The following is a 10,878-nucleotide window of genomic DNA, read 5'->3' on the forward strand; positions in this document are numbered from 1 at the left end:
GGGGCTTCAAAAACACTTGTTGCTGCGTCCCGCCTGTCCGTCCCCACAAAAAAAGCTTTCTCTCTCTTCACTTGTGCTTAAAGCTACATGCGTTGCCAGCTTATGTTGGGGTATATTTGAAAAGATCGTTGAAGGATTAAGGTGCAATATATTTAATATATATTGAATATACATAAAAATACTATATATGAGCCTCTGGGCAGGTTGCAGGTTGTGTGAGGTTGTGGTTCAAATCACAGCTAAATGCTTAGGCATAGACTAAATTGTAATTGCATTAATTATGTCATAAATAGGTCACTAGCAAATGCCAAGCCGTGTTCTATGCAGTGTCCAGACTAGATCTAGACCTTCTCAATTTGGACAAATCTCTCGCGCTTGTACTGATCGTAATAACTGCCCACAAAGTTGAGGCGACCCTCGTACTTGAGATGCATTATCGTTTTAACCAGCGGCGGATGCTCGTTGCCCAGCTCCAGCCAGAGTTTGCCCCCGGAATGCAAATGCCGGCAGGCCAGATCAAAGACCAGGCGAGCCACTCTCAAACCATCCGAGCCGCCATCCAAGGCATTGAGGTTCTCATACCTAACAAGAGAATGAAAGCTATAGCGTTATATAATCATCATTAAGCTGAGGCTTGAACTCACACAACCACTTCGGGGTGGAGAAACTGAAACTCCTCCGTCTTCACGTAGGGCGGATTCGATATGATCAAATCGTACTTCTTGTCCTTCAGTGGCTCTGGCATGTACTGGTCCTCCTCCATGGTGTGATTGTGCACCTGGAAACGGTCCTGAAGACCCAACAACTTGGCATTCTCCGCAGCCAAAACAGTGGCCGCCTTACTTCGCTCAATAGCCGTGGCCTCAACCCGCGGCAGTGCATGCAGAATGGACAGTGACATGGCGCCCGACCCACAGCCCACTTCCAGCATATTCACATGCTTCACATTTTTGTAGTTCTCAATGACCAGACGCACAAACTCCTCCGTCTCGGGGCGTGGAATGAACACAGTGGGCGCTGTCTTTAAGGTAATGTCTAAGAAATCCCATTCGCCGATGATGTGCTGCAGCGGCATACGGGCACAGCGAGCCTCCAGGAAGCGCTCAAAGTCTGCCAGTTGTTTCTGATCGAAGTGCAGCTGGGAAAAGTTGTCGGGAACAGTGTTCTGTCAAGGCGGGGATAAGTGAGGTTAGTTGTGGCCATCCAATGTGTCTTGAATGCTATTTTCTGACTGATACTTTACAAATTTACGCTTCAGCACATGCGACACAATACATTTCAAATTGAATTCGGTGTCTGAGACGCCAGCGTCCTGCAGCTTCTGCGACCATCCCTCCATAGCCTTGGTTACGGCAACCAATTGTCCGCCAGTGGAATTTTTTCCACTTCCGCTGCTGCTGCTGCTGCTGGCATAATTATAATGCGTGAGTGCCCGCGAGGTCAGGCGCACTGACCGTGTCAAGTATTTAAACATAATTTAGCCTTATTATCTAATTTCTATTTTATCAACAAATTTTGACTGCACTGCAGTCCAGTGTGACCTTATCGATAAGATATACGGTCCGACCCTCAGAAATACGTCTCATTTTAAAAATATACCGTAAATATACTGACGAATTCAAGTTATATTTTACATATTCCTCGTTTTTAATATTCCGTCGAATATTATTAGCTAGATAAAACATTTTGCTATGCCCACATAATTTTCTACGATTTATGAATCAATTTTCCACTTAACTGGCTTATTTTAACCACTTGCTTTTATTGCATTATGCGTAAAAAAAGGTTTTGGCGAAAAAGGTCAACAGAATTGAACGTATAAAACGTAAGAGAAAAATCGTTCCAATTGATCAATTTCTTTATTCCGTTGAATAATTCTGCCTAACTAAAACCCTTAGTTCTGCCCACTTAATTTTATACGATTAATGAATCAATTTTCTATTTGACTGGCTTGCTTTAAATAATTGCTTTTATTGCATTTTGCATAAAAAAGGTTTTAGCGAAGTAGTTTTAACTTTTCAATTACCAGCACTGGTTAATCGTTGATGTCTTTTCGATTTCTTGCCAATCGGCTGCAACCATCATTAAGTGTGACCGTACTGCAGAAGGTGTGACTGTTTTGCTGAAACTATTGGAACAATTGGTTAATGGCCGTTATTTTGTTTAATACAAAAATCGCATTAAATTTGCAATAACCTTTGAAGGGGTTTTATAATTTGTCAGAAATAAACTTAATTTACAATTGATGCCTCCCCTATACATTCTTTTCCAAGGCTGATAAAAATGATGGATGGCAATTGTCAAGTGCAATATTTATTTACTCTATGATCAAATAAACCATTTAACAGCGTTGTAAATAGTTAAAGACACTTGTGCACACATATACATATATATGCGGTCGGTGTAGAGTGTAGTTCCGTTCCGTTTACACTTCCTATCTCGATTGATTTCCAGAGAATTTAAAAACGTATCTTTGTTTTGCCGTACTTATCAGTGTTTATTTTACAACATATTAAAATATTCATACCATTATATGTGTATTGTATATATTCACATTACGATTGCACAATTTTTACCGAAAAACGAAAAAAACAACAGAAAAATTAAGCAACAAAATTTTACAAGTTTCCTTTAAGTACTGAAATTTTATGGAATTTCCGTTGCTGCTCTATCTGATTGATGGAACGCAACATTCAGATTGAAACGAAAAAAAGAACGAAAATCTATCATCCTCAGTCTATATAGCGATGCTGCGCAGTCAAAGATGTCCGTGCAGAGGATCGCGTGTGTCCCTCAGATAAACGGGACTGGTGAACGATTTGCCCTCGACCTGCGAGACGAGATTCTCCCCGGCGTACGTGACGAACGGCGAGATCTCACAGATGTCACCGTGCACAATACCGCCGGCGTTTTCAATGTACTTCTTGTGCAGCCGGTGCAGGTCCGACCGGGCCGTGCTGGGGCAGTCCTTGCCGGCCACATCGGCATTCTTCAGAGCGCTAAACTCCTCGTCACGCGGCACTTCCATGGCCACAAACTTTTGGGCAAACTCGAACACATCGAACACAAACTTTTCGATCTTTATGCCATTGGGCTTGTCCGGGGTCAGGCGCTTCCCGGCATTGTCCACAAAGGGGATCTTCTTTTTGGCCACGTGCAGCTTCAGCTCTTGCTCGAATTTGTTGCCGATATCCTGCAGGAAGCTCGAGCTGAAGAAGTGATTGCAAATATTCCCAGCACTGAAGGTCAGCCGTCCGTCTGAGTTGCGCATCTCCGCTGTCTTGGCGGAGATCTCACTGTACTCGACCACCTGGTACTTGCCGTCGACAATGGCCACCACGCCCACGGGCTCATTGGGGGCTGCCTTCTCCACCACCTTGGCAGCGCAATCGGCCTTCTCCTGCACACAGAAGCCAATGAAGACGGGATCGGCCACCTTAATCAGTATATTGTCCACACTATGGGCATGCAAGTAGAGCACTCCGCGTTTCTGCATGTCCTCCAGTATGCCCTGGCGCTTCATGGCCCTGAAGATGCCTCCGTTTCCGTCCGGGGCACGTGCCACTCGATGCTTCTCGTCCAGAATGATGCGTCCATCGTATTCGAAGCATGGAAGTGAGCCCTGCTCGAAGAGCAACACATTCTCCGGCTTCAATCCGAAGAAGTTGTTGGCCACAAAGTAGTCGTACGTCGGTTGGACTGTGTGCTCCGACGTCATGATATACCAGATAATGTGTCCAAGCTTTCCGTTCGCCTCCTGGGCCAGCTCCTGCAGCTTCAGAATGCGTTCGGCCTGGATGCGGAACAGAGATTTTCTCGACTGCAGTCCAACATCGTACATTCCCTTGGGATGATCGAAGCCAAGTCGTGTGCCTGCAAAGAGTAGGGGCAGGTTATTAGAAAGGGAAACTCTAGACATACGAGGAAGCCTGCCTGATCCATCATCCAATAACAAGAAGTGCAACATATTCAATTTCCTACCCTGTTGGCCTTAAAAACATGTTTCGGTTTTTTGGGCTTTACGCTTTGTCTTTTGTCCCAACATCACAGTCACACTCGAGCCACATTTGAACACCCATTTTAACATTTAAGCGGCTCCACAGAAGGTCAGCCGCACTACCGGTTTTTAATTATCAGTTGATATAAGCAATTTATCGGTTGGCGAACCATATATACTCCGCCATGGACTCCTCTGGGGAGTGCATACCAGCCAGAGCCCGGGTTCTAGCCAGGGAATGGCAGCATTATTCCTACTCGTACGAGCAGTACCGTTGAGCGTTGACTACGTGCAATAAATACTACAAATATAAGGTACAACGCCCCTTCCCCTACCACTGACGCTGCCCCGGCCAGGCTTTTATCTCTGTTTGATTTCTTTCAAGTCAATTACGTGATTCGACTGCACCTCTTTGCTGGGGCTTTCTGCTGCTTGCTTTGGGCCTCGGTTCACTCCCTCGCACACACACAAAACGGGAAAGGAAATGTCAAATGCCGCTAACATTTCAATATGGCGCTTGGAACAGAAGTGCCCGAGCCAGAGCAAAGTAAAACGAATAAGAACGATGCAGCCCAGACTTAAGGAATACCCAGTACACAGATTCATCTGTTTTTTATTGAGTGGACACGATCTTGTGGTTGAACTAATCCCTCAAAGGTCACTCTATAAAGGAGAGAAAATGATTGCAGAATGCATTGAATTTATAGCCATATATGCTATATGGTATATGCATTTTAGCAGCTATAGCTCTTAGTGAATTTCGAAATTCGATTATGGTTGTTCCTTCTGGCTGTTTCACATACCCTTCTCCTCTAGGGTACTACTACAAAAAAAAAGAAAGGCAGTGACTGGCCATAAGAATGGCTTACATTTTGTTGCAGGAGGCGTGTGGTTGTGTCTTGCACATGGAATTACAATTGCAACAAAAGCCAGCAACAATCATGCAGCTGCTTGAGTGGGCAGCTGATTGAGATTGAACGAACCGCGTGCGTCCCTCTATGTCTGTATTCTGTATTCCGCGCTGTGCTGTGGCTCGATTTTTATATCAAGTTAATTAGTTTTTTCACACCACCACACAGACATATCCCGCACTGACAGTGCTGCTGTTGCTGCTGCTCTGGACTAATGTTGGAAGTTGTTGGTTATTCTCTTTATTTGAGTTTACATTTTGTTTATTGCACATCAAGGCAGAAATGTGAGTGGAGTGGTGTGTGGGTGGGAGGTATGGTGGTCTGTCTGATTAAAAACATCTCATATCAGATGGAAACAAATAGAACAGAGCAAATTTCTCTTAACATCCAGAAAAGGTTAGTCATCGCTGCTGCTGCCCTTGAGATGCAAAAGTTTTGGTGAAATTTCAAATACAATTTTTAAAAAAATGTACACGAAAATATCCACTATTTCTGTATAATTCTGTAAACTAATTGCCACATTCTATTTAATGTTTCCGAGGCAGTAATCACAATCTTTCATTAGAACTGCCATGATTCCTGCTTTTTTAAGATAATTCACTAGGCAGATAATCCATATAATCGACAAAGCCCAAAGGACTGATATAAATACAAACATTAATGTTTATATTATCATTCCAAGCCAAGAAAAAACACCTTTGGCTAATCATTTGTGCTAATTAAACACAAGTGTTTGTTGGGTTCGTTGGGTCTGTTTGGCTTTTCCCCCCCTAGCGCCCCCTTTGGGATTGTGTGACCTTCACTTACCTTGTCCGCCCGCCATAAGCAGCACAGCGACATGTCCGTTGCTGATCTGACGCAGTCCCTCATCCCGATAGGAGGCCAGCTTATCCTCAGGGGTCCGTGCAATGGATATCACCTTGCCCTCGGGTATGGGCTGAAGGCGATCGTCCAACTTAATACCATTCTCGTTCATCGAGACGGTGGCCCGATCGAAATACTTTTTGATCTCATCCAGATTCAGTTCCTCGATGTCCCGCACCAAATCGGCGCGTTTGTCAGGTGTCAGCTCGTCCCAAAACTTCAGCAGATGCTCCTGGTGCACCGGGTCGAGTCGCATCCTCAGCGACTGGTAGTCCGTCATGGTTGGTGTGGGTATTACTGGTGTGGATTTTGTGGTGCCACCAACGCTGGCTGGGGGAACAGAGATCGGGGTAGATGGGGAGCAGTTAGTGGATGTTGATTTAGCTAATGGAGTAGTAGTCGGGTGGAGAAGTGGGCTGGCTGGTTCATGTACTTTTCTGTCCAACTGTTGTCTCTCCCCCCGTGTTCCGTGAGTGAGTGGAGTGATAATATGACGAGAGAGTGCGATAAAAAAGAGCAGAGCCAGAGCCAGAAAACGTTTCGTTTCGTTTCAATCTGGTATGGGTGGTTTTTTTTCGGGCTTCAGAGCGCCTTCGCGAACCGTTATACGTGGAAGCCAAAGCGCAACTGAGAGCCAAGCGATCGCCCTCTGTGGTTTTTCTTGTTCAAAGTGGAGCTGCCCCAATGCCTCGGCCTTCCGTCTGTGTCTCGTTGTCTCTCTGTCTTTGTCGCTGTCTTTGAATGGCAGGCGCGCATGTGTCTTGGTTTGTGGAATGTGCGAGTGTTTGTGTCTCTGTTTTGACGTATTTGCAGGCGCGTTATTAACATGGCTATGCCATGGGTAATGGGTAATGATACCCTGTAAAACTATGGGAGTGAGAAATGATGCAATCCCAATCTTTTCGGGATATTCCTTCTCAAAAGTAAATCTTCTAGGGCATTCCACAGCCCATTCTCCGATGGCCTCGTTATGGTTTTTGGGCACTACTACTGCAATCGTCTGGCTGCGGGGCAAAATTTGCACAAACCTCCCTCCCTCCCTCCAGAGTGGTGTTGCAAATGCAAAACCAAACGGCCCTGAACGAACAGTGGCTCAAGTGAAAGTAAGAGGTGCCCCTGGGCGCCAGATACCACCTCGATTGGCAACAAGGAAACACTTAAGGGCAGGCGGGCTGGCCAGTTCCTGATAAACAAGTTCCCACTGGAGGCCTACAGAAACTAGTTGAATGGGTTAGGCCGTAAGTTATTGGAAAGGTTATGGATATGGCATTTAAATAAGCCAAGAATTGACCACAAATTTTATACGAGCCACTCGACGGTGACTCCGATCTGCTCGTTTCGTTGGCCGGTTTGTTTGGTTTTTGTTTTTGCCACGAAGCGAGAGAGCTAGAGTGATCCATGGTATATTCAACACAAGGCGAGGCGGAGCATGTATTAGCCACCGTTCTCTCGGAATGCCTGACCTGTCATGAAATCTACTTTGGACTGCTCAGCAGCTCAGCTGCTGCAGAAATACACACGTAGCCATAAAAAACAGCAAAAACCCCCACATACACAGGCCCCCAAAGCAAAAACAAAAAACGGAAAGAAACGGCGATAGCACACAATTTGGTTTCCGCTGCGGACTCTTATCGCGGACCATAGGCCTTGCCTTTCGTTTTATCATTATCAATATATTCTCCACTTTTTATATACTCACCATTGCGATGGCGCCGCACATTAGTGTGCTGGTGCTGCAGCAAATTGTAATTGTGGCGACCCATTTATGAAGGGAGGCACTTGACACAGAAGAAAACAACACCCTATATTGTGGTGGAGCTTGCACTTGCACTTGCACTGCCCTATGCCAATATCTTGCTATGCCGTTGCTTGCACTGGGTTTCGCTATGCCATAATTTTGTGGGACATGTACTTATCCGCAAATTCACTAATTTAAAACCTAATGTGACACCAGGCCCTCTTTAAATTAACTTAAAAATAAAATTTTTGGAATAACACGACTTGGAGGCCCGAAGCAGTGTGACCCGCGCACTTATTGATTAAATATACGGTCTGACCCTCGGAAATATACCGTCTCATTTCCAAAATATACCGTAAATATACCGATGAAATAAAAACTCAGCCCACTTAGCCCCCCTCTATTTAAACAAGTGAACAAATTGAGTTAAACCGTTTTTAAATTGTTCTTGTAGATCCATACTGCCTCTTTCTTTACAATCAAAGCTTTTACGATATCTTTCACCTGAGCTGGGCTAAAGCTCTCAAAGTTTCATCATTTCGTGGAGTGTTGTTCTATATCCACTGGTCGACAATGGGCTAATCGTACTCCGCCCATGATCGGAAATCATATTTCTTGCTTTTGATCGGTTTAATATTACTACTAATAGTTTAAGCCGGGACCCTCAGGACTATCTTGCAGCACTGCTTTTTTGTAAAACCGAATTATAAAATTAAATGAACTAAATTTTGCTATTGCTAAAATAAGCTAATTTAACTTTCTTGGATTACTCTAATTTATAGAATTATTGAGGCGTTTAAAAACAAAAACTCTAATGGGGTTTTTGGTTTTTTTTTAAATATATTTACAATTATGAACTAAATAAAGCATCATTTTCAATTACATGTAAGAACTACAACAGAAAGTATGCATCTATATATAGGCTCTAGTTATTCTCAAATTTCCTGGAAGGTTTTCTCTCATATTTCACGGTTCTTAGGAGCACGGACCGCTGTGTGCGCAGCAAGCAAGCGTTAATCTAAAGGACTCTACAATTTCACGAACGAGCGGTAATTACAAGAGGGGCGAAGGGAGGTACGTACTTGATGCAGAATCATACAAAACATGGGCGTAAATCATTAATTAGATCATTCTTTTAAATATCAAAAAAATTCATTTATGTTCAAAACGAAACACTGTCTAAGCCGATGATGACGTCGTCGGAACGTCGTCCAAGTTAATTAGCGTGGCTCCACCATCTTGAGGATCCGTTTCAGCCGCCGCACCGGTGCCATCTTTCAGTGGCGGAGCCGGCATTGGTATTGCAATGGTACTCATGGTACTTATCATACGCGGCTCGGCCCGCGACGTTGTGATGGGCATCTGCGCGGAATTGCTGGCGGGCTTGAGGAAGTCGGGCTGCGGTGTCTGAGCCGGCCCAGGGCCATGACTATGACCACCACCACTATGACTATGACTGTGTCCAGCCCCATGGCTGTGACTGTGTCCAGCTCCGTGGCTGTGATGCTTCTGCTGCTGGTGATGCTGATGCTGTTGGTGTTGGTGATGCTGCAGCTGCGGCTGCTGGGGATAGGACTTGGGCAACTGGGAATGCCGCGTGGAATCGGTGGCCTTCAAGCGTTCACTCAAAGCCTTCAAAGCAATTTGTCTGGAAGCGAAACAATATTTAGAACAGTTTGAGTTATCGGCATCGTCGTTTCACTTACCGCCTGCGCTCAATATCATGCGGATCCGCACCGGGCATTTGCACTGAGATCGACGTCAGACTGGCCGTTGATATCGTGCGCAATGGCGTGGGCGTTTTGACCACGCCTGCCCGCAAACAGCAGTTGTAAATGGGATTAACCAAAACGCTGATAAACGGCTGCGAAACGTTCGGAAAGAAGCTAACAAATGTGAAGCTTTCAGAGCTGTCGCCACGCCCATTCGGATGATGCTGATAAAAACGCAAGTAGATCCAGGAGACCAGAGAGCCCGAGGCAAACATGGCCGGATATGTGCCATCCAGTAGACCGATAGCCCATGAAATAATTGCCATTATGAGCACGGTAAGAGGAACGTTCCTTTACGAGATATATAAACAACAAGAGAATCAATCAGCATTCAATCATCATGTGATTACTCACCTATTGGTCAGACGTCCATAGCGGGTCTTGAAGATCAAATGATCGGGCATTATTTGCCTCACGGCCACACAAATTCCAGCCACATACCCGGCCAGGCCATGTATATGCACATCGAATAGAATGGTTGGATTCTTGGTCACCATATAGTAGAATAAATAGTAGATAGTGGTCAGCAGCGAGACGCCGAAATTGCTCAAGGCGAAGAACTTGAACATCTCTAGTTGGCCCCAAAGCGGCTCAAGCATCTTGCCACACAGCCCGACAGTGACGACATCGACGGCCACCTCCCACCAGTGCAGCTCGATGAAGCAGAAAGTGAATGCAGTCCATATCCAGAACTTTCCATTGGGTAATATATATCCCGGTGTGACGCTCAAGAGAAGGATTGCCTGGTCCGAGAAGGAGAGCAGGTAGCCGAACGTCGTCACCACACAGATGAGCGTTATCACCGGCGAGGTGTTATGAAGCAGGGCGTTCAGCTGTTGCCATATATAGGGCCAGTTTCTGGCGAGTGGAGCTGACATGGCAACTCGAACTGTGGCTGAAGAGTCTGATGATTTTTCTGCCTGGAGAACTTCAATTGTTGTCCGATCTGTTGTTATTCAGCCTGCTGCATGCGAGTCCCGATGCTGTGGTGGGTTAAATGCGTATCGGGTTTCGTGTGCGTCGCGATTCAAGACTTTCTTGTGGCCCCCAATTTGCACAAATTTTGTTTTATTTACGATTTTGTTTCACTTTATTTCTCATTTTGTTGCACCAGTGTGACCAGTCGCTAAACTACTCAGAAGACCTCCAGTGCTGACCCTATTTTTTAGCAAAATACGGCTAGATTGAATGAATAGGAAATCCAAAAAAAAGGCTGGAATTATATACAATTAAATGTATGTAAGTGCCAGTAGGATATTCCGACTCCTTAAAACATATAAATTCTTGATCAGCACAACAGCCTTGATATATCCCGCGGCCGACTTCTCTGCTACACGCCATCTCCGTTCAATGTATCCGACCCCTGGCTGTTGGAGGGACAAAAACTTTGACTTTGTAACGTAGATCTGACGGAAAAAAGCTGATTTGGCAACACTGAATACTTCAGCAAGCAGTTAAGTCACACTGATAGGTCGGTAGCTAAGGGCGCGTAGTTTTCCTTTTGAGCTTCATTCAAAAGAATTCGCATTGATTGAAAAAGAGACCTTTTTAATTAAAAAAGTTATCTAATTTACGTTTTATTATGACAATTTGTAT

General features: G+C 44.9%; 3 protein-coding genes across 4 annotated transcripts; all 3 read right to left on the minus strand.

Annotated features, from left to right (window-relative positions):
* Positions 1–136: 136 nt before the first annotated feature.
* On the minus strand, positions 137–1,502 carry LOC6593561 (hemK methyltransferase family member 1). Its single transcript, XM_002018940.2, has 3 exons — positions 1,244–1,502; positions 645–1,165; positions 137–582 (listed from the first exon to the last, which is right to left on the minus strand). The coding sequence occupies exons 1-3, from the start codon at positions 1,472–1,474 to the stop codon at positions 342–344; spliced, it is 993 nt and encodes a 330-aa protein (XP_002018976.1). The 5' UTR covers positions 1,475–1,502; the 3' UTR covers positions 137–341.
* A 970-nt stretch (positions 1,503–2,472) lies between these two features.
* Positions 2,473–7,745, minus strand: LOC6593560 (UDP-N-acetylhexosamine pyrophosphorylase). 2 transcript variants are annotated; one of them, XM_002018939.2, is made up of 3 exons: positions 7,472–7,745; positions 5,716–6,102; positions 2,473–3,873 (listed from the first exon to the last, which is right to left on the minus strand). In XM_002018939.2, exons 1-3 carry the CDS (start codon positions 7,533–7,535, stop codon positions 2,759–2,761), a joined length of 1,566 nt encoding a protein of 521 aa, XP_002018975.1. In that variant the 5' UTR covers positions 7,536–7,745; the 3' UTR covers positions 2,473–2,758. The 2 variants fall into 2 exon arrangements, with proteins under 2 accessions (XP_002018975.1, XP_026843487.1); XM_026987686.1 differs by lacking the exon at positions 7,472–7,745 and adding an exon at positions 6,206–6,350.
* An 876-nt stretch (positions 7,746–8,621) lies between these two features.
* Positions 8,622–10,373, minus strand: LOC6593559 (transmembrane protein 115). The gene is made up of 3 exons (XM_002018938.2): positions 9,637–10,373; positions 9,217–9,573; positions 8,622–9,158 (listed from the first exon to the last, which is right to left on the minus strand). The coding sequence occupies exons 1-3, from the start codon at positions 10,158–10,160 to the stop codon at positions 8,690–8,692; spliced, it is 1,350 nt and encodes a 449-aa protein (XP_002018974.1). The 5' UTR covers positions 10,161–10,373; the 3' UTR covers positions 8,622–8,689.
* Positions 10,374–10,878: the final 505 nt, after the last annotated feature.

The sequence above is a fragment of the Drosophila persimilis genome, unplaced genomic scaffold (genome assembly GCF_003286085.1).
Source record: "Drosophila persimilis strain 14011-0111.01,24,50 unplaced genomic scaffold, DperRS2 tig00000124-arrow-pilon, whole genome shotgun sequence".
NCBI lineage: Eukaryota > Metazoa > Arthropoda > Insecta > Diptera > Drosophilidae > Drosophila > Drosophila persimilis.